Raw genomic sequence first — 24472 nt, 5'->3', positions numbered from 1 at the left:
ACTAAATCCTTATAGTTTATTTGTTATTTTCTCTATTCTAATCTCAAGACTGGATCAGTCAATTTGACCAACCTCATAACCACCAAAAAAAAATCGAAATCAACCTAAATTAACCTTCCTTTCTTTCTAGTATGACTTTAAATTGTGACCTGAAACTACATTCGTTTATCCTAAGTAGCTCTAAGTTCATAACATTATACATGTATTTCTAATTAAATGTTATTGTTTTATTGCCCTACGAACCGTGTCTAACTACTATCTGTGCCACTGTAAGTTGTAAATCAATCGGGGGAACATGCAGCTCACGTTATGTTATTGAATTACATTACCTATGAGCTGCTCGCATGCGTGCTTCGTGAACAATTTTAATTATATTGTTATTATTACTTATTTGACCTATTCTAGTTTTAAATAACTTAAAAAGATTCGTATTTTTAATTTTAGTTACTTTTATAATAATAAATGAAGAATAAATGTGAAAAACAAGGAATAAAGTACTTACACAATCTTCTTGTTCCTTGCCCTTGATTGTCGAGCAGAGTTAAGCCTGATTTTTTTTTAGCAATTATGGTTATTGCATGATGACATCATCATGTGACAATAATCCTCCACCAATAGGAGGGCAACACAGCCTCCTAATGTAGTGTTTCACCTAAGCACTTGCACATGAAATAACTTCATTCCTATTTTTTGGTCATTGTTTGGAATGAATATTTCAAACTTCTGAAATAATAACTTGATATTTTCAATGGTTTCAGATTCACATAACCAGCATGGTTTATAATGACATCATGCATGCATGGTGCAATTCATATTAAATATGTGCTTTTTAGATGGGAGTTAGCTCAAGGCTAGTGGCATGAAGTATCATGGGCAGATATAGCTATTCTGTGTGAAAAGGTGAGTATTTATTGGAAATACATTTTCAGATTAGGAAAATGTTAACTTTCATCAGTAATCATAAGCACTTCTGTTTTGTCACATTCCTATGTGGTAAGAAATATTTTTTTTTCAATAGCCATTAGGTATCTATTGCTCCTAATATGGTACCCTTTTTATTTATCTATTGAGGGTTAGGGATTACTTAAATAAAGTTTTCTGTGAACAAAATGAAATTTTAATTCATCTAGATAAGCTCACCTGATTTTCTTCATGTCTAAAGTTGATGTGTGAAAAATACAGACCTGAAATATATTCTGATCATGTAATTTTCTCTTCTCACAAGATTAGCTATTCCCATTCAGTGCTGCCCCCTGTATACGAACTTTCATGAACACATGCCATCTGCTCCCCCCTATTGGAATCTAATGATTCCAACATGTCTCTCATGAAAATAATCATGCTTCACTTCTCCACCAATAGTGTCACATATACATGTGACTCCCTTTATACGCCTCTACTGAACTATCACTTCTCGTTTGGCAGTGCTTGTGCTTGGATGTGTTCCTTTTTGTTTGTTTAGTTTCACATTCAACTGTATTATACTCACGATGTGGTCTTCATTTATTTTCACTTCTAGTTTTTATTAAGACTGTTTCTTAACTTCACCTTAATCCCAGTTCATTACAGTCGCATTGTTATTTATGAATCCTTAAGTTCATGTTACCACTTTAGGGGTCCCATCTGTGACTAGTGCTATGTCTCAGGCCTCAAGTATGGGCAACTCAGTGGGGGATTAATCTGTGTTTATATGCCAGGAGATTGAATGTTACATGGGTTAACCTTTGTCTCCAGACCTTGCCCCACTTGAGGACTTGGATCACCTATTTCCACCTCCTGATATTGCCATGCCTGAGAAGTCAGTTAGAACTAAAACGATCTTTTTGGATTTCGTTTCTCAGGTATGTGACATTTTATTCCTTTCCCCTATTTCCTATGAACCGCATACTTCCTTACTAAACAACAATCTTCCAATTCTATTTTGTTTATCTCCCCTCCCTAGATATTTGGGTAAATGCTGATTTGGCAGTGCTTGTATTCAGATGTTTTTTGTCACAATCCATTTGCTCCCCCTATTGGAATCTAGTGATTCCAACATATCTCTCATGCAAATCATCATACTTCAATTCTCTACCAACAGAGTGTGACGTAATCATGTGACTCCATCTATACTCCTCTGCTATAAAACATAATATAAAGCCATAAAATTAGCTGTAATTAAGGCAGAGTTCTCAATGATGCCTTATGTTCCTATTGTTTGGCAGTGCTTATACTCAGATGTTTTTTGTCACAATCCATTTGCTACTCCCCTATTGGAATCTAGTGATTCCAACATATCTCTCATGCAAATCATCATGCTTCACTTCTCTACCAACAGAGTGTGACGTAATCATGTGATGTATGTGACTTCATCTATACTCTTCTGCCATAAAACATAACATAAAGCCATACAATTAGCTGTATCTAAGGCAGAGTTCACAATGAGGCCTTATGCTCCTATTGTTTGGCAGCGTTTGTACTTGGACGTTTTTTTTTGTCATTCTTTTCTGTTTCACGTTCATATTTAGTATATTCACAAAGTGGTCTTCATTTATTATAACTTCCAGATTCTCTGGAGTTTGAAATTTTCCTTCATTTATCCCAGCATATTCTAGTCTCATTCTGAAGCAAGTGTTACCACTTCGGGTCATGCCTATGACTAGCTCCATCTCACAGGCTGCAGGTGTAGGTGACCCGATGTGGGTTTTCGTTGGTTATTGTCCACGATTCCTCCTGTAGAAGCCGACCCTATTCGGGTGGATGGAAATATTGATAACCTTTTTTCACCACCAGGTTTCAAGTTTATACTTTATCCTTTTTACTATTAATTTCATTTAGTGTATAATTTATACTTCTTTTCATTAATTAATTTATTGGTGTCCTGTAGTTTGATGGACAGGTTCATATCTACCACAGTTACAGATCTATCTTCAACTCAACATCATAAGGGATACATTCCCTACACCATTTTCTTCCTGTTTTTTACTACATTGACTGTTTCATTTTGTTTTTCTTTATAGTTTATACTTCTTACAGTTACTTTCGTTTAATCTCTATACTTCTTACCATTAATTTTGCTTCATTTACAATTTATCCTTTGTACCAGTAATTTAAATTAATGTGTTGGTCCCCGGGTGCCAGGGTCTGCGTATCTGCTTCCACTATTGCTCACCTTCCCCATCTAATGGCTGAATCAATTTTCCAATGCCCTAAGGTTGTCAGTTCTCTCTTACCTTACATTGGAATGCCTTCCATACTTCTATTTCAATATCTGGTAGATCTACTTTACACATTTTCAGACATGTTTTGCAGAATATTATCTTAATGCTTTTGTCTCTTTTGAGTTTTGGTACTTACAAGAAGGTTTTATGGTCTGTTCCTTTTCTTCTCTTGTCCCTTTTTGAGGAAGTTGCTCCTGTGGGTGACACCTGTTCACACTTCCTCTCTTTTCACATGTTAGATCTGCTCTTTTGGGCCCCCATGCACAATATTCATCTTTGCATGTCATGTTCTGAGTGCTCTCACTCAGATCACAGTTTGTTTTTCTCATCCTGACATATTCTATCCATTGGAGTGGTCTCTCAGTTCTCTTTTTTCCTGGTGGCTTTGTTTTAGTGGTATTTTCCCCGCATAGATCTCTTAACCACCCATTGCCTCTATTTGGTATTCAGTTCCTCCTCTTCTAGCTAGGGCTGTTGACGTCTTTGGCCTGGGATTGGTCCCACAGGTTCCTGTATATTCATTCCCCTATCCTCTTGTTCCATGGGTGATTTCCCTTATCCCTACCATCATGTGTTATGTCATTCTGATTGCTCCTTAATGGCTAGCTCAACTGTAGTTTCCATGACTTCTCCAACTCCAACTTTTACCTCCACTACCTCTTTTTTGTCTCCTGCCCTTCTTCATTCACTGGTACTGCATATAGACATTCACATTGTTCATCTTCACGCTTGGCTCTTATTCAGTACATGGTCAGGTGGTCAGAGAGTTTGACTCGCAATCTACGGGTCACAAGTTCAAATTCCTGTCCAACCAAACATGTTGGCCCTTTCAGCCATGGGGGCATTATATTGTGACGATCAATCCCACTATTCATTGGTAAAAGAGTAGCCCCAAGAGTTTGTGGTGGGTGGTGATGACTAGCTGCCCTCCCTCTAATCATACACTGCTAAATTATGGACAGCTAGTGCAGATAGCCCTCGTGTAGCTTTGCACAAAATTCAAACAAGCAAACAAACTTATTCAGTCCTTGGTGAAGAGATCAGGGTGTTTATTGGCATAAATGGAAAGTGTTCTGCATTTAATCTAGAAGTTTGAGATTTCCTGCAAATTGAAATTCTGTGTGTCAGGTGACAGAGTTTCTCCCCTGGTTTTTCAACCATGGGTCTTTGGTATCCTCAATCTTGGGTTATCGGCCAGTCTTGTCCCATACCTTTGTTTTTATCCTGATACCACAGTTTCTACCTCACCTATCCTTACTATGTTCATACATTCTTTCCAGATTAGTCATCCTCTCTGACTGTCTACCATTCCGACCTGGGGTATTAATGTGATCTTTTATTCCCTCACTTTACCTTCATTTTCATTACTTTCCTTGTGTTCCATGTTTCACTTTATCTTCAAACATAGTTCCTTCTCCTCTATGCCTGTGTACATCAGATTTGTTTGCCATGATGTTTCTCCTACATTTTCCCACTCCCTCTCTTCTCCTTTATCTGGATTTTTCCTTCTTCCTTTTACCTAATTCCCTTCCTTTCATTTCCCATCTTTTTCCTCTTCCCAATCTGGATAGATTCCTATGTATGGTCTGTGCTCTATTGCCCATACAGCTTCTTTCTGTGGTGTCCTAGGCAGTTTTCCTCAAGTTGAGATCTTTCTCCTTCTGCCCTCACCAATTGTGTTCAGCTTTTTATCCCATTGGCTTACTCCCCTTTGTCATCATCCTCTCGGACTTTCTTCCAGGTGTCTTCTCATCAGATTCGACATCATTACCTTTTCTCTGGCATCTCATGTTCATCGGCTATTGGGTGAACTCCTACATTCAGGCATCTGGACTACACCTAATATGTTCATCTCCCCTTATTTACACTTTATCACGGTTTCTTCCTCATCGGGTTTTCATCTACCACCTGTGACCATTTTTCATACTTCAGTTCGACTCTAACTGGGTAAGTTTCTATTCATTATTTATTTCCTTTCAGGGGTCCTTGCTTTATTATTTACTATTTGGATCCCACTTCATGGCGATTGGTGCCTGACCAGGTATCCTTCAATTGAAAACCATACTGTACAGCCATGTTGCATTGCACTGTCTTCCATGGCTTCGCAGTGCTCACCAGTGAGATGGGGTGTTCTGCAAGATTGATTGAAGGTGAATAACCTCACAATGTTTTTGCTTCATAAATATATCTGTTCTGGACCATACCACCAATGGACTGCATGGGTAAAGCAGAAAGGGATAGCTGCCTATCCCTGCCATGCCTTGATTGAATAAAACAGTATGGTCTGCTTTTCAAAATAGGGTTTCGTGGTCACCTATTGCACTGTCTCTAGTGATGATGATCCTCTGGACTCAACATCCTTCTAGTAGAGTGTGGGAGTCCTCCACTTTCCAGTTCCAAGCCACTAGGGTGGTTGACCATGGAGGCACCCTCCTGAATAAGTTCCTCAAAAAGATGCCTATAACCATTCTCTCGAGAGTATGGCGGTGGTGTTCTGCTGATGTAGATGAGACTTGGCCTCCAGAGGAGTTTAGCCTCCTTGTACCATATAAACAAAATAAAGTTCGAAAATAAAGTTCATCCCTTCTATTGGGATCCCTCATCTTGCCACAGCATGGAGTTTGTTACCCCGTGGCATGGTGTTGGATTTAGAGTGAAACAATCAGCATAAGTCCTCACACATTTATGGTTGTCTATATTCCTCTCTGTATCAAACTCTTTGTGTTGTGGGTCACAGCTGAAGAAGGTACACGGTTCTGGGTCTTTTTACATCCATTAAATATTAATGTATCAGTAAATAACATTTATCTAGAAAAAAATACTATTATTAAACACAGTTTTGTATCTTTTTAATTGTTAAATGATTATTTCTTCAACAACATATAGGAAATTAAGGTAGAATATGAAGGCTTCCTTTTCAATGTGAAGCATTGGTTATATGTTCAAGGTTTCAATCTGTCACAAGTTACATTTAATTTATTTTGTTAAAAATACTTAAAAATGAAAAAATGAATAAAGTATAATTACAAGTTTTAATTATCTAATTAATATCTAAATTGATGAATTATAAATATGTACAAAAAAAATTAAAGCTGGGGATTTTTGTAATTTGAAGAACTTTGATAAAGTTCAACACCCATTTACTATTATTTTTGTGTACTTTTTGATATTTTCTTATCCACTTTTATCCAATTTCCAACTATTTTGAGCAGATGATTTTATGATCATGTAGCCCTAGCACTTAATTAATGCTGCTTTGGGAACTAACTAAAATGTTCAGCTAGAACAGATTCTTGAAAATTTGTTTTCTCTCTTTTGAATTGCATATTTAACTACAAGGAGGATTAATTAATATTTTACATAAGTGATTAAATGCTAAGACAGGACTTAAGATTACAGAGTTAGAGTTAAAAGTTGCATTATATGTTTTTATCATCCTTTAGTTTGTTACTGTTCCCCCTTTTTTTTGTAATTTTGATAACAAAATCAATCAGTTCCTATGTATATAATGCATTGTTTGCATATCTGAGTAATATCCAAGTGAAACAATGTTCATAAAAAATTAAAACATTTTATTTGAACAGGTATGTGAGGGACCCACGAGCTAAGTATCATCAGTCTCTTGAAGTCTTGCATCAAGCAAAGCAAGTTCGGCCTAATGTTGTTACAAAGACCTCACTCATGCTAGGTTTTGGAGAAAATGATCAGCAAATAAAAAAAACTATGGAAGGTGATTCTATATTTATGTTCTCACTACAATATTTAGAACTCACTTATATGTTAGGATTTCAATTTTATCATAGATGTTATGGCAACATGATGGCTATAATAAATATAGAAACTAACAATGGGAAAACTTAATGTCATAAACCAGTACACCAAAACTAAAATGTATGGTAATGAAAATACATTAAGTAATCCGTTGTACCTTCATGATTAAAATACTTTTAGCTGTAATTCCAGCATGTTTTAAAAGATTTGGCCAGCCGAATAGGTTGAGGTTAGTCTTAAGTCTATATACTAAGCCAACAATGCAAAATAAATTTCTTAAGTGTGGTATTAATATTGTTACGCCTCTGGTCGTTTGTTAATTTTCCATAAAAATTGTTTCCGAAGAAACATTAGCGATACAAGTCCTTTCTTAGATAAAAGTAATTTATTCTTTCTCAATACAACTTTGCAATACACTTAATTTCCACAGTCACGCTATAACTTAAACAGACGCTATAATTCACAACGAACGATTCATGCACTTAACTCAATTGTTCGTCTCTATTTCTGTCTGCAATTCAATTCCAATTGATTAGTCCCACGTTAACCGGCGAACTTATATACAGGAATAGAGGGCGCCTAGCACATACTGGATTATTTGTGATGTTCCCCGATCCTACGAGAATATCATGACGTGGTACCAGAGTCACGTGACTACCGCTGTCGTAACAATATTAAAAGTATTCAAAAATGATTTCAAACGTGATATTCAAAAAGGATTTAATGAAACTAACTAGTCTTTTGTTATATTAAGATCCGCACAGTTTACCAATAAACAAAATATAAATGTAGGCCTTTATGTATATGCCATAAGAATTACATGATGTTACGAAAATGGCTAAAATTCATAAAAATAAGTGTACTAACTACCTATCTAAAGTAATACTGATGTTTTCTCACAGATTTCTTAGATAGTCATGATATCAGTATAAGATAAGTATATATATATATTCTTCATAGATAAAGACAAGTGACTAGTGAAAAAAATATTTTCAATACCATTTGTGTAATTAATCTCACACACAAGATTAATGGCTTTTAACTGTAGAGTTAAGATTTTCCCCTTAGCTGGGTAATTTTTAGACTCGATTTGTAGGACTGCTTCAGGTCATGTTTACTTGCATTTTGCATGTTTTTTTGTTTTTTGTTTTTTTTTATGTATCTAAGCATTGCTGTTGACTAAATTCAATTGTATTTAATTTGGTAGTTGTGGTTTGCCAAAGGAAAATTTTTGCCTCTGATTCTGCTGGTTTCTTATTTATATGAATTGCTTATAGATAAAGAACACATGACTGCTTTTCTCTCTTTTTAGATTACTTAACATTGGGTAGCAAGTTTCTAGTGAGCTCTGGCAAATTCTTCTGCATTTATACATATATATATTACATTGTAGTTTTGGAACAAATTGTTATGATATCTGTTTTAGATGTTAGCTATGTCATTCTTAATGGGGTATTTTGTGTTTCTTGCAAATCCCATAGAATTTGATAGGTTATCTTTAGATTGCTTAACTAATTTATGAACCTTTCTTCTTCTTTTAGAGACTTTGGTTGCGAATTTTTTTTATTAAGTCATATATTTCTGATAATTTCACATTTTACTGAGTGTGGTTTGTTGTATTTAAAGTTAAAATATCTGTTTCTATGCATATAATTTATATATACTTTAGAGCTTGGATAGGAAAATTTTCCATGTAAATTTTATTGTGAATAAGTGATAGTGTATATTCTGTCAGAAGGCTGTTTGTGGAGACAAGAGACCCTGTGGTTGAATGAGTAACATTATTATACATTTCAAAAATTAACTCACCTTGTGAGGTAGCAAATTCTATTAACATCACTAGTCTCAGTGTTTTAGGAATAACTGGTCTGTATTCAACATTGTTATTCAAAACATAGTGTTTGGATTTATTTACAGTCTGTAGCTATAGTAGAATCATCTGACAACTGTCCAGTTTTCAAGTAAAAGTAAATATGCTTATACTCATCATCTTTAGCTTGTACAGTAGCCAAATATTGACAATGGCAAAAAGTTTAGATGATAGCTTAATGACATTCAAATCTGGAGTGTTTTCTGGGGTATCAGTAGGATGTCTAGATAGCGCATCAGGTAACTGATTCTCTTTTCCTTTTCTGTGAAGTATTTCAAATGTTGAGCCCTGCAACTTTAGTGACCAATGCATCAGTCTACCAGTTAACTTCTGAGCTGTCTGTAACCACTTCAAGGTAACATGGTCAGTGATCACTGTAAATTTTTTCTTCACCTTGGTATATTTAACATTTTTCTACAGCCCAGACTATTGCTAGACATTCTAACTCTATAGCAGTATAATTTTTTTTCTTCATAATTCAATATTCTACTAGCATATGCTGTGACACCCTTCTGACACAGAACTGCTCCCAATCCAACATTTGAAGCAAAAAAAATAGTGTTCGCTCCTTTTTTTTAGAAGTTTCAAGACAAGGGATCCACATAAAGCCTGCTTTATTTTCTGGGATGCATTTTTACACTGGAGAGTGCACTTCCACCTGATACGCTTCCTTCATAATTAATATAAAGGTTCAGCAATTGTGGCAAAGTATGGAATGAACTGATAATACCAGGTACACATACCCAAGAGTGCATTTAACTTCCCTTGCAGTTCTTTGAAATTGGAATGCATTAACATCTGTCACTTTGTCATCATGTATGTGTATTTCCTTAGAAATAAGTTTAAATTTTAAATATGATACTTCTGGTTGGCAAAATTTACTTTTTGAAATTTTTACTGTAAGATTAGCTTTATGAAGCTTGTAGAAAACCAAATGTTCAAATATAGGTGAAAAGACTGTAATATCATCAATATAAACCTTGAAACATTCAGTTGCTCATGCTGAAGCCTTATTCATAAGTCTTTGGAAGGTGGCAGGTTCATTTTTCATACCATAAGGCATAACTTTATATTGATAAAGTCCACTGTCAGTTATAAAAGTAGTTTTATGTTGTTCCTCCTTTTTAACAGTTATTTGTCAATATCTAACGTACTGATACAGGTCACTCCTGACAAAGCATTCAAAATATCGATTATATGGGTCAATGGATATCAGTCAGATTCTGAGATATGATGTAACTTTCTGTAGCCTGCACAAAATCTAAAATCATTAGTCTTCTTCTTGACAATAACTACTGGAGAGGCCCAAGAAGAAGTGAAAGGCTCAATTAACCCATCATGGAGCATTTCATCCACTTGATCATGTAGCTTTTGCAACTTAGTAGGGGGCCCCTTGAGGTGGATTCCTGTACATGGTGATGGGACCTCCCAGGGAAGGTTCTATATTTTCAGTTTACCTCCTGTAGGATCTGAACATCCACCCACGAGTTTGCCGTGTGTTGTGACCCGTGAAGGGGAGGAGAGGATCCTGGAGGTTGAGGGGTGTCATTGATGGGTCTCTTATATCAGTAGCACTTTAATACACCACTTTTGCCTTGAATTCCTGTAAAGGGGTAGTCTTGGGGTTGTTCCACCATGGTCAATTTGCTAGGGTCAGCCAAGTACCACATTGATAGGAAAGCAAACATGTTTGGAAGACTCTGAACAGCAACCAAGTACCACATTGATAGGAAAGCAAACATGTTTGGAAGACTCTGAACAGCAGTCTCCACCCCATTCTGCACCTGTACCTCGTTTTCTCATCATGTTTTCTTTATCAGACAAACATTTAGGGCAAACATTTTTATTCAGAAAGGATTAGACAGGCTTGCTGACTCTCCAAAGTCAGTGAAGAAGCTACATTCTGGGGAAATCTTGGTGGAAACATCAACACCAAAACATAATTAACTCCTCCTGAATTTGAAGGCCATTGGGGATATACCTATTAAGGCTATGTCCCATGCTACTCCGAAGGAGTGATTGTTGAGAGGGATTTATGAAAAATCCATAAGTCAGAGATCCTCACTGGTTTCTTCAGCCAAGGAGTTTCTGCTGTGCAACATATCTCCACTCATAAAGAAGGAACTATGCTGCCTACCAATGTTCTTATGTTGACGTTTATGTTGCCACATCCACCTACCACTGTCAAGACGGGTTATCTGAACTGTAAGGTGTGGTCTTATATTCCTAACCCTCTCATGCATTGCTAGCTCACCAGCACGTACCCACCTTATCTGTGCCAGTTGATAAACCCTGTAGTCATCCATATCTCCATGGGATGTACAATCACTGTTTGTTCTCTCTACCTGTCTCCCAGAGACTTACAATCTATCAGACCTTGATGCTCTTGTAGAACAGTTGGCAACTCCCTTTTTCATCTTGGGAGACTTTAACCCTTTTGTGACGGGCTTGGTATAATATACACGAGTTAAGTATTTATACTATAACTCTTAATGCAGTAAGTTTATCTTCAAATTTGGTGTACTTTTAGTAAAGATTGCAAGTTTTTCATACACAAAAAGTCAGATTTTTTAATGAAGTATTTTTATTATAGATTTGTTTGTGAAAATATCGAGTCTATTTCATTACCAGTCCAAGTGCGAAGTGATTTTCATGTTATAACTAAAAAAACTATTGTTCATTTCAAAAATCTCAAATATTATTTGTGTAATCTCTAAAACCTCATAAATACATATCAAACATGTGTTTTCAGTAAAACCTTATATTTTTTCTGTTATTTTCTCTACCCTAATTCTATGGGATCCGTCAATTTGAATGGCCTCGTAACCATTATAAAAAAATTGGGAAATAAATTTAAATTATGCTTTTTTCATTCTAGAATGACTACAGATTGTAAAATGAAAACACTAATGTTTAGTCTAAATAACTTAAATCTCATAATGTTATGCATTTATATATATTTATTATTTTTATTATATTGACCTCTCAGCCATGCCTGGCTAACAATATAGAAGTTACAATGAAACAGCGCACGTGCACTCGGGGTACCATATCCAATAATATAAAACTGTCCTTTACAAAGTGACCTGTCTTGGCTGTGTTTTAGTGGAATAGTATTTTGTAAAATATAGTCACATTTCAATTATTACACATTATATATGTATATACATTAATACTATTTACATATAAGGTTTTAAACTTAGTTTTCTTAAGACATAGAACAGTAAATAAAGAAGTAAAGCAAACAATTATCTCTGCTAGTTATGCCCTTTGTACTCATTTGCTGCTTGTCGCAGGTTGTTAAACCTTATGAAATTTCCCATGTGGAGGGTGTGAAAAGTAAATTTTTTTAAGTTACATATATACATTTTAAATAACCAAACAAAATCATAAGTTACTATATTGATACAATAGAATTCCATTATAATTTATGAACTTTAGTAACTAAGCTGTATTTTGGTCTAAAAAGATATGAAATTTCGATGAGACTAAAGACACAACGTACCTCCTTGAAATCTTGTTTTGAAAGAACGAGATGGCGTCCTAACATATGAAAATGGCTGAGAAAGCAACTAAGGGAACATTCTGAGGTTTTAATTGGTTATTCATGTCATATATGGAAGTAAGTGTATATAAGGGAGCATGTCCAATAATTGGAAGAGGCGGATGGGGTGCCACTGTGTTTGATTCAGTACATGAGAGATATCTTAGGAAATAGAAAAGAGATTCTTATTTTATATTCTACTTGTCAGTATCGGTACTTTGAGATCCTAATTCATGTGAAATTATGGATTTTCTATTTGGACATCACAAACATCAAATTTGAACCAGTGGTGCTTTCAACATACCACATGACACACAAAAATCGATGTTTCTTTGTGTTTTTTAATATTTACTTTTAAATTAAGAAAGTAATTAACATATAATACTAAAATTTGAATTATAATATACAGTTTGATAGCAAATTTATTGACATAAATTCATAAAATAGTAGTTCAACAAAATTTTGAATGCGAGTCAACAAATGCAATGACATGGCCTTTCAACCGTGACCCCTTTCTGGAAAGAGTTAAGGCAGGTTACTGCTTAGAATGTCTAGATTCCAGAACAGGCTTTACAGTGCCTGGTTCTGAGTTTAAATGGTCTAAACCTAAACTCATTTGAGAATTTGAATTAGGAGCAACTTTGGGACTGCATGACAGTTATTATTGATCAATACTGGAAGTTCATCTTGGTAAAAAATAGATCAATTCATCATGCCAAATTCAAGTCAACAAACGAGATGACATGGCCTTTGACACGTGACCTGTCACGATAGGGTTAATGGACACAATACCCTTTGGTTTGATGCATATATTTATGGGAGAGGTAGTTCTGTGGACCATATGCTTTCAGATCACAACCTTTCTCTCTTTAATACTGGTTCATTTACCTATTTTCATGCACTTAGCCAATCTTTTACTGCTATTGATCTATCTATCTGTTCCCCTTTAATTTTTTTATCATTTTCTTGGAGGGTTGACAGTACCCAAGAGGCAATGATAATTTTCCCATTTAGATATTCTGAGGGAGATTGGCTGTGGTCAATTTCACCCGACCTGAGTATCACAGTGGAAGTTGGAGCAGGCTTACTGGCACACTTTCATTGCTCTCTCAGAACTAGATCCTTCTGTAATCAGTCTTCCAGCTATTAGCGACTGCGTGGAGGCAGTAACTGTTTGTATAATTGAAGCAGCTCTTTGTTCTCTCCCCAAAACTATGACATGTTTTCCACAGTATCTTCATCCATGTTGGTCTCCTGCCTGCCAACAGGCTTGAAAGACTCAGAAATAGGCCTGGGATACCTTTTGCAGGTATCCCACTCTTTCCAACCACATTACTTTCCAGTGGGCCTATGACCATGTTTGGCAGGTCAGATGTCAAAGCCAGAAAGAACCTCGGATTAATTTCTCCATTAGCATCTCTTCTTCCACCAGTTTCAAAGTCGTCTGGGACAAGTTTTGGAAGGTCAGTGGGAAGTATGCTTTCCATCCCCTTTCCATCTTGCTCTCCAATGGCCAGGAAGTTGCTGATGTACGGAATATTGCCAATACTTTTGGAGAGAGCTTTGCTTGTTTTTCCAGCAGTTTTGTCTCTTCTTCCACCTTCTTGGCCATCAAGTCTCTATGATTACAATTGCCCACTTACACTAGTGGAATTTAAGCTTGCTCTTCATCAGTCTGGCAGTACATCAGTCAGACCTGATGACGTTCATTATGAGATGCTATGGCAACCCTCTTTTACTGCTCTTGCTCTTCTTCTGGTTGTTTTAAACTGGATCTAGCAAGAGAATATTTTTCCAGATGCTTGGTGCAGGGCTATTGTACTTCCTTTCTCAAAGCCTGGGAAGGATTCAAATATTCCTTCTACTTATCATCCAATTGCTTTGACTAGCTGTCTCTGTAAGGTCTTGGAAAGGATGGTTAATGCACATCTTGTTTAGTTTTGGTCAACAGCACTCCACCTTCAACCACCTGATTCATCTTGAAATCTTGACCAGGGAAGCCCTCCTCAAGAGAGAGCATCTTGTTTCTATTTTCTTTGATCTTGAGAAAATTTATGACACTACATGGAGGTTTGGCATTTTGCAGGACCTCCACTCCTATGGTTCCTGAGGTGAAGTTTGTGGGGTGTATCTTTGCCCATAGTCTTGCTTTTATTTCTCACATCAAGCAGCTTCATTTGAAGTGTACAAGGGCATTAAACATCCTCCATGTCCTCTCTTCCACATCTTGGAGATAGATCGATGTTCTGTGTTAATGATCTATTGTGCCCTCATCATTTGAAGCTCGACTATAGATCTATGGTTTATGGTTCTGTCAGACCCTCTACTTTGTAGATGTTGTACCCTGTTCACTATCTGGGGCTTTGGCTCTGCACTGAAGCTTTACACACCTCGCCAGTCCAGAGTCTGTACACTAAGTCCCATGAACCCCACTGTTCACCTCTGCCATTTGCAACCTTCTTTACAATATGCTACCAAGCTTCGATCCTTACCACAACATCCCACCTGGAGTTCTGTCTTCCTTCATCAGTGGGCTGTATTCTTTCAGAAGAGACAGTCTGCCATCCCTCCTTTTTACATTTATATCCAGGCACAGCTGGCTGAATTGGGTCTGTCATTCGATAACATTTCTAAGTCCATTGATCAGCCCATCCTGCCATGACTCATTACCATCTCCACCTGTATCTTTAAAGAAGGCAGATACTCCCAATTGGAAGTACCATCTTCTCTTTGCCAAACATCTTTCAAACCATTTTTCTGTTCCTGTTTTTATGGATGGTTCAAAATCAGGTGACTCTGTGGGCTCTGCCATGGTTTGTTGTGGCTCAGTGGTTGCTCGCCGGATCCCCTTTACAATTTCTCTATTCACTGCCAAGTTGTATGCCATTTCTCTTCCCCTGGATCACATAGAAGCTAAGCAGTACACTGAATCTCTTGGCTCTCTATAGGCCCTGGAATCACTTAATGTATGTTCTCATCCTTTTCAGAAACAACTGGCCCACTTTTCACTGTCTTCCATTTCTATCCAGTTTTTTTTGTATACCTGGCCATCTTGGTATTCATGGGAACGAGCTTGCTAACACTGCAATAAGCCCATCTGCTCTAACACTGTCACAGCCTTGCCTGTTCCATTTATGGACTATGGTTCTGTGATTGAGACATAGCTTTGTGCCAGTTGGCAGTTGAGTTGGTGTGAGCAACTTCATAACAAGCTTTTTCAGATCAAACCTACTGTTGTTTTTGGGCCATCTAGTTTCTGTAAGGATTGACGAGAGGAAGTTGTCTTGTGTAGGCTATGTATTGGTCACAGTTTTTTACTCATTGCTCTCTTTTATGTGGGACTGATTTGCTAATGTGTGGTCTTTGTGACACTCAGATCACAAATGCCCACATTCAACTTTTGTGCCATCATTACAAACATCAGCAACAACACCATTTTAGACATGTATTATCTGAGGGTTTACCACTGACATTGGGCGGTGTGTGTCGTTGGCAAATGTAAAACTGTCCAACTTGATCGTGTTTTTAGCTTTTTTAAGCCATTGGCCTTTTTACATTTATTTGACTTTTTTTACTAGCCTGTTGGACATTATTTAGCTTTTAATTTGATTTGTTTTTACTTTTTTCATGGAGTTTTACCTTTTGTTTTTATTTTTACACTGGTGGTTTGGCACAGATAGCCATGCTACTTTGTGCCAATAAATCCCCTAAACCAACAATTTAGTGGGGAGGAATAGTGAGAAGGTTTACTAAATACTGACTTTTCACTAGTGGTTACAATACTTTATTCAGAGAAATCTTTTTACAAATTGTTATTGTTCAAAATACATGCATATTTCAACACAAATTGTTTTAATTGTTTGCCATCTTTACTCTTCAAATATGAATACTGTACTTCTTTCATTAGTATTTTTCAGCCTTGGAGTCATGCCTAACAGATGGCTTATTTAATTTAAGAACACATGTTAACTTTACTCCAAGTTTTTAACTGAAGGGTTGAGTCATGTTTCTTGATTTGTTGCCATATTTGTTCATTTATTACTGAATAATCCAACCCAATATCTATATGACCTACTACTTTCACACTATTAATTTTTACTTTTAGTATTAGGTGTGGCAGATCAGTTTCAGCTGTATTTTAGCCAGTTCAGTGTTATCTAATATTGCTGGGTACAAATTAATCAAAGTTTCTTTAAATTCTCCCCAGTGCTAGAAAGCCATTTCTGATCAAAAAGCCTTCCATTATCCTAGTGGCCCTCTCCTCAAAGAAGAAGCTGCAGTTTCCACCCATTTATTCTCAGGAACTTCATACATATAAGAATGTCTTTTCAAACTTTTAAGAAACTCCAAGACATTGAATTCCAACTTACTGTCAAACCTCTCAAAAGGCAGTGGTGGTGATGTAAGTCAATGAATTTTCCACAGCACTAATTATAGAATAAACTCTTGAAGTTTGAGGTGGGGGGGAAGGGAAACTTTCTTTCTCTTGCAAGTAGGTGAGCTATTAGCAGTTGCACCTGTTCCATCAACACTGCTTCAAACTTTCCACATCAGCTTCATTAAAATCCATAGTTTGTTTGTTTGTTTTTGAATTTCGTGCAAAGCTGCATGAGGGCTATCTGCACTAGCCATCCATAATTTAGCAGTATAAGAGTAAAGGGAAAGAAGCTAGTCATCACCACCCACCACCAACTCTTGGGCTACTCTTTCACCAACAAATTGTGGGATTGATCGTCACAATATAATGCCCCCATGGCTGAAAGGGTGAGCATGTTTGGTGGGACAGGGATTCGAACCCACGACCCTCAGATTACAAGTCGAGCACCCTAACCACCTGGCCGAAATCCGTAGTAACAGTTATTATTGGCTACAACTTAACTGAACCTAAATTATTGCTGAATTAATCACTTGACAATGAACTGAAAAACAATCCACTCAAAAGTCAAAACTCAAATACTCTATATGAAAAGGTTCCTGTTTGGGTGCCAATCTAAAGGTCACTACAGCCAGGGTTGAAACACAAAAACAAATTTATAAACTTTATATTTCACATGTTTCAAAGTTTCGTTTTGGATTTCTGTGGTTGTCAAAGTATAATAAATTTGTTTTTTGAGTTTCAAACCTGATTGTAGTGGCTGTTTGTGTTTTAGACCATTATAACCTCTCTGCACAACAAAGATCTGTTACCGCACATGCACTGCTTTGGAAATTTCTGTGCATGTCACAAGTCATGAACAAAGTTTCTACCCTTACACATGTCATCTTGTATTGTACCAGCCTATGATGTAATCATCATTAGAGTATAGTCCTCAACTACTATGAGGGCAGCACATCGTACATGTGCAGTAATAGTGATCTCCATTAGTACTAGCATTTGAACAAAGGGTCTTTCTTTCATTGGCACTTATTGTCTGCAGACGTATTTTTTTAGGAATTACTGGAAATTTGCATTTATTAATTTAAAATTTTGTTACCTTTTGTAGTGTAATCTTTCTTTCCTTAATTTTCTTGATTATATGCAAGAATGATACCACATTTGCATTATCTTCAATTTGATTTTCTTGTACTTAGATTTTTCCTTTGGGACATATGTTCTCATTGTTTGTTCCTGTTGTTTAATCCAACATATGGATTTTGTTCTGTTATTTTCACAACCATCATTAGGCCTATGCACTGTCAATGTTCCTGGTTGATTTCTCATAAAACAAAAAAAAACTTGGATTCTGTGATATTTCTCATATTTTAAAAAATAAACCCCATCAGAATCAGTTTCATGGATCAACTTGATTATGTATTCATGTTTCCACATTTTTGACATCTCCTCAGGTTTTTGACACTCCTTCACAGGTGTCATCCAGTACTACATCTTGACAGGAAACATCTGACGTTGAGTGGTATTATCACTGTCCTGCACCATGTGGTTAGTTCCATTCTGATCTTCTGCTTCCATTACTTCAGCTGAGTCTGTCCCTAATGGTAACATGTTTCACCACTTATTTCTACAACTGTTTTTGCTTCTAATGCCCTCTTTTTGTTGAAGATCAGGTATTCTCACCTTCATTCTTCACTGCTTAGATTCCAGAGGTATATGTCTTTTGTTTTCGCTTCCTCCAGTTATTTTTTGCTGAATCTTGAGCTCCCTTGTTGCATGAGCCTCCATCACTTGAATCTTTTCTTTCAGCTTTAATATATCTTCTTTTTTCTTTCTCTCTCTCTCTCTCTTCATCTACTCATCTTCTTCTCTTACTCAACTTCTTCATTCATTCCCACACTTTCTCTTTTTTCAGAGGCTTTCTATCTTGACCCTATCAGTTTGATTTTGGCAATTTACATATACATGTTTTCCACTTTGCTCTTAATTTTCTTTCATTTTGTCCCAGTTAACTTAGTTTCTTTGTTTCTGGGATATAATTTGTTAGGTTGCCTTATTTTTTGACATTTGCCTCTTCCAATCAAATCTCCAGGCCCTCTGTGTTGCACTTTTTCTTTGTGACATGGTTTTTAGGGGTATCTTTGGTATCTTGATGATGCAGCTTATCAGCAGTAATCTGTACTCACTTTAATATCTGGCTTTTGGGAAGAGGTGACCCCCTCAGGTTTTACATCACATACAGCATCTTACAGTTGTCTCCTCTCCTGGTCCTTGTCTTGTTACTGTCCAAGGTTTCCCTCTTTGAGGACTAGCTGTTGCAGGTTCTGGGGGCAATTTATTTTCTGGTGTCACCTCTCAGCTCCAGTCCTGTGGGAGCTCTGCTCTTCCACATTTTACAGCTATGGAATCCTTTTGCTACAACCCATGGAGTTCCCCAGGTGCATTATCATTAGGTTTTTCTTGTTTTTCTACTCCCCATCTTACCTGTATCAAATTCCATAAGATAATTCCTTTACTCCACGCTGGGCATTTACTCCCATCCTTTTGTCATTCCCATGAAGATGTGTAATTTGTGGCCAGTCATCAGTTTGTCCGAATTGACCCAACTTTGGTCTTCCCACAGTTTCTGGTGGACAGTTTTCCCACTCTAAGGTTCCAGTTTCCCAGTTTGAGGTCTCAGACACTTTCTCCACATCGTGATTTGTTCATCCACCTTTCTCTTCTTTCAGCTCATCCACAATGATCAATTCTTCAGTTTTCAGCCCTTTTTGTTGAGTTAGCTCTGGCTCTGTCAATTCTCTTTGGTTTGGTTGGATTTTACTCATCAGTTACATTCTTAAGCAAAGTATTCTATTACTCTGCCGACATTTGGCTTCTATTTGCCCTTTCCAGTGTAGCTTCCTTCTCCTTCAAGAGTCTTCTCATATGGGGTGGCTGATTAAGTTCACCAATTCATTCTTAACACACACACATACCCCTGTATCTCATTCACTTAGGGGTCTTTCTCTCTTTGTATGTGTGGCAGGTTCAGCCTACTTCTTTATATCCTTCAGAAATAGAGTTTTTGGTACTGAGACTCTCATGTCTCCTTCATTTTCTGCTTGTTCCTCTTGGATGTGTCCATAATGTCCCCTTCAATGGTTTCTGGCCTGTTAATGCAGGTATGCCTAGAGATTCACTGTCTTCTTTTTCCCTCTTGTGATCGTGATGACTCACTTGAATCCACTCAACCCAAAACATCACTCTTCCCTACTCTACTTAGTCCTGCATCTGTTGGGAGCCCTACAATGCTTTGAAGTAAGTTGGTGGGCTCATTCTACTTACATATATGGGTTTGCATATCCATGATGAATGCAGCACAGGTGGCACATTGTGTTGCTTTGCATTTAAAGAAAAGAACCCCTACATACAAATCTTTCCACCACTGCCTCTGTTCAGGTGGGTGCAGTTCTTAATGCTTGGTCCATCTGGTTTCCAGAGGAGAAGTATCTGTATCTATGCCCTCATGATGTTAACTGGGCTCCACAGGCTTGCCATTATCCTCAATGTTGTCTTTATGGCCTTTTTTTTATTATTATAATGATTCATTCAGACACCTCTTCTTTTATATCATCCATCCCCTGATGGGGTGGTATTCACTCCTGGTGCCTCTGTTTTCCTAGTCCTTGACCTTCTCTCTTTAGGTCCATAACCATTGCATTTAGTTGTCAGTCTGTCATGTCTTTGGAGCTCAAGCCATGGTGGTAGATTGGTTATCTCACATAGGCTGGACCAATCCTCTGGTGTTTTTTGTGGATTTGCTCACTATGGGAGTTCTATCATCACTGTCTTTCTGATTCCACTCCTTGGTTCCACTCCTGTGGTCTCCAATTCCAGATTCTACAGCTTTGAAAGATAAAGCTGTGTGTTTGGAGTGGTTCAACCTCTTTTTTTATTCCTCAGACATATTTCTTTTCCTTCTTACTTGTGGGAACTGTTGCTCTCACACGCTATTTACTATAGGGACAGGTTGATCTTTTCCTGAATGCTCTTTTCTCCCCAAAATTTGGATGGCTTGAGAGGATGATTGAATGTTCTCTCAGTTCCATCTCCCTTCCATTTCTTTCATGTATGATTCTTCTGTTGTGTCAAAATTAACTGGGTTATATTTTCCAATTATAATATTTTATGTAGAGTTAGGCATTGTGTAACTCAACTACTTTTTAACACAACAGAAATAAACATATGCTTTTGGCAGAAGTTTTGTAAGTTCTTGGTTAATTTTGTTATTTTTGTGAATTACTTCCAGTCCACGTGTTATGTATTAAGTTGTCACAATTTTAGTACAATTCAGGCTGCAAAATCAACTCTTCATAAAAATCAGCTAATACCTTTCCGATTTTGGTCATTAATGAATTTGGGTGCTGAAAAATTATTTATTTCTCAGCCTTAATTTGTATACCTTAAAAAAAACATTTAGTTAGTTAGCAGATAACAGTATTTAGTGTATAATTCTTTGTTTAATTTGTGCCCACTAGATCTTCGAGCTATAGAAGTTGATTGTCTTACTCTTGGCCAGTACATGCAACCAACAAAGAGACACTTGAAGGTATGGAAAATCTAAATATAACAATACTTAATAGTTACAAAAAATAAAAACTTTTAAGCTGCTTAATTTAATGTAATACAATTCACAGGATCCTTCTGAATGTATTTGTTTCTTCCATTTTAGTATTTAATATATTTTTCGACTTTTTTTTTATTGGCAAAGTTAGAGTAATTCTGTTCCAACATATCTATAATTAAAGTAGAGTCATCCATCTATATGGTGTCATAAGTTGTTGAAACTGGCTGAACCAATTATCATAAAATTTGGTAGAAAAACTGGAGTGGATATCCCTAAAAGATTAGTATGGGCTACTGAATGAATGATTCAAGTTTGGCAGCCATTTCAATTTATTGCCTCAATGCCATGAATGAGAGAAGAAGTCAGTGAGGAGGTTGGTAGCAAAATGCATAAAGCTGACACTAAATGAAAGTAATGATAATGCCCCAAGTGGCACAGGTACCTTTTCATTGGATGGATGGTTCATGTGCTACACAATGGCGGAAGGGGACAGCCTATACCTCCTATGGTGTGTAAAATAATTCTTAAATTTTATGTGATATGAAACTTGTTTGTATTTTACATGTAAACTTGGAAAATATCTAAAAATAGACATGTGTACCTCATTTTATGATCAAATGTAGTTTTATAAAATATGTAATTTTTATTAAACTGTATTTGACAGTAATGGTCAAATAACCTACTTGTTATGAGTCACACATGTAACAAAAGATAAAGATTGCAATGGTTAAAAAAAAGACCTGTATCACCATATATGTTTTTTATAGCTTTGAGCATGAATATTTGGACCTTATCATTTTGAGATACACCACTTCTGCATCTAATGCCCAATGCTATGAAACATACCTTCTTTCTCCTGACAATCATAAATCTTTAACTCTGATTTGTTTGTATAGTCTTATTTTTTTGTCTAACTAGTTCTGCCCTGTTTCCCAAGAGCTGAAGACATCAAAAATATAGGCAAGAGTATCTGTGATTGCTGCTGTATCCAGTTTCACAAGTTCTCCAAGTTCAAAGCTATACACTCAGAGTTTCCATATAATTTACTTAAAATGCTGGTCTTTAAACACATAATCAGAAAGCTTATTATACCTGACATTTCTTTGATATTTGCCAGTTTCATAAAGTGTAAACTTCTGCCTTCTGACAGCAGAAGTTCTTTAACACTAGCATCTCATATTTTGTGAAGTTCCTCTCATATACAAGTTTGAGTGTTACTTCTTGCCTCTAGCTATACACTTACAATCATCATTTTCATGTATTTCAACTACACTCTGTACTGAAGTAATGTTAAGAAAATATTCAGACAAATTGCATTCCTTTCAAAATACTTCATTCTATATGATTGATAATATTCATTCAAAACAAATAAAATACATAATCAGAAAGCTTATTAATATTATCATGCCTAACAATTCTTACATGATGCATAACTGAGCAATAACTTTTGATGTAAGCTGAAGTTTCTATTCATCCTATGCTTAATGCATCCAGCTGTACAGTGTATAAGAAACTGAGCTCTTCGTCTGTATACATTTGTATACGAAGAAGTCCATAGCACAACTTGAGAAGAGGAATATAAGTAAATCCATTAAAAATCCATGTACCAGTTATTAATATGCAACTAACTGGAGATATGTTGTTAGAGGAAAAAGAAAAGAAACAAGAAGAGAGACAACAGCAGTTGCAAGAAAACCTGCAACAATGGCAGCTCAAACAGCAAAATGAACAAGAGAAATTACAGCAGTTGTTGGAGGAAAAAGAAAAGAAACAAGAAGAAAGATTACAGCAGTGGCAAGAAAACCTGCAACAGTGGCAGCTCGAACAACAAAATAAACAAGAAGAGAAATTACAGCAGTTGTTGGAAGAGAAAGAAAATAAACAAGAAGAGAAGTTACAGCACTTGTTGGAGGAGAAAGAAAATAAACAACAAGAGAAATTACAGCAGTTGTTGGAGGAGAAAAAAAATAAACAAGAAGAACGAGAAAAGAAACAAGAAGAGAGACTACAGCAGTGGCAACTGGAACAAGAAAGGAAACAAGAAGTACAAATAGAAAAAATTAGTAAATTTAAAAGCAAATTAGATACATTAAGAGACGATTTATTGTCTGTTACACAAGGAGGATACATTGACCATCGACTTAATCAGCCTCAGACAATGGCAAGCCCCTTACAGAGCCCGCAGCTATACCCTAATGCAGACATATTCAGCCCCGTTAGAAGTCACATCCCACATATGAATATCAGTAATAGGAGTGATCCAGTGCGAAGGAAGCAACAGGAATATGATGGGAAAAGCACCATGGGAAGCATATAGAGCCCAGTTTGAGCTACTGGTAGAGATGAATGGATGGACAGAGGAGCAGAAAGCTGTATATCTGGCAACGAGCTTGAAGGGACAACCACTGGAAGTACTTGGACAGTTGACAGCAGCCGACAGGCACAGCTATAGAACACTGGTGTCGGCTCTAGAACTCAGGTACGGAACCCAAATCCAGTCAGAAGTCTACAGTTCACGACGAGAGTCCGTGCTAAAGGGGAGAGCCTGCAAGAGCTGGCACAGGACTTGGAGAGCATGGCATACAAGGCCTACCCAACTGCACCACCCGATCTCCTCAAGTTGTTGCTGAGGGATCAATTCGTAGGTGCCTTGGACAGGCCACAACTTAAGATACAAGTGAAGCAAGCACACCCCTCTACCATGCAGGATGCAATGGCCAGAGCTCTCGAATTTGAATCCTACGTTAAGTCCAGCACAGTCATCTGGATTCAAGGCCAGAAAAGGTCAGCTTTCAGAGAAGTTTGAGGGACTTTGCTGGCACTGTAACAAACCTGGGCACAAGAGAGCTCAATGCTGGAAACTTCAGCACAGGGGAGATGATACAGCAGGAAAGGCTGCTACCCAGAAAGGCTGTTGGAACTGTGGGGAGCAAGGACATTTGAAGAGCCAGTGTAGGAAAAATATTACCAACAAGTCGGCCTCAAGAAGACCAGCAGTGGTTGGTGTTGAGCGACACCCACCAACCCCCATCATGAAAGTCCCAACAGCTATGTGACAGGAAAGCTAGATGGCCAAAGGTGCAACTTTGTCATAGACTCTGCGTCTCAG

General features: G+C 36.9%; 1 protein-coding gene across 1 annotated transcript in view; it reads left to right on the top strand.

Annotated features, from left to right (window-relative positions):
- The window catches only part of LOC106470774 (lipoyl synthase, mitochondrial-like), a 79467-nt gene that overhangs the window by 29259 nt on the left and 25736 nt on the right, over nt 1-24472 (top strand). Inside the window, exons 3-4 of the mRNA XM_013931340.2 lie at nt 6785-6930; nt 21275-21345. Coding sequence (XP_013786794.1) covers nt 6785-6930; nt 21275-21345 — 217 coding nt within the window. The remainder of the gene's footprint in view (nt 1-6784; nt 6931-21274; nt 21346-24472) is intronic.

Source organism: Limulus polyphemus, unplaced genomic scaffold, assembly GCF_000517525.1.
Source record: "Limulus polyphemus unplaced genomic scaffold, Limulus_polyphemus-2.1.2 Scaffold4211, whole genome shotgun sequence".
Taxonomy (NCBI): domain Eukaryota; kingdom Metazoa; phylum Arthropoda; class Merostomata; order Xiphosura; family Limulidae; genus Limulus; species Limulus polyphemus.
The sequence above is the reverse complement of the archived record's forward strand: the minus strand, read 5'-3'. Positions and strand labels throughout refer to the sequence as shown.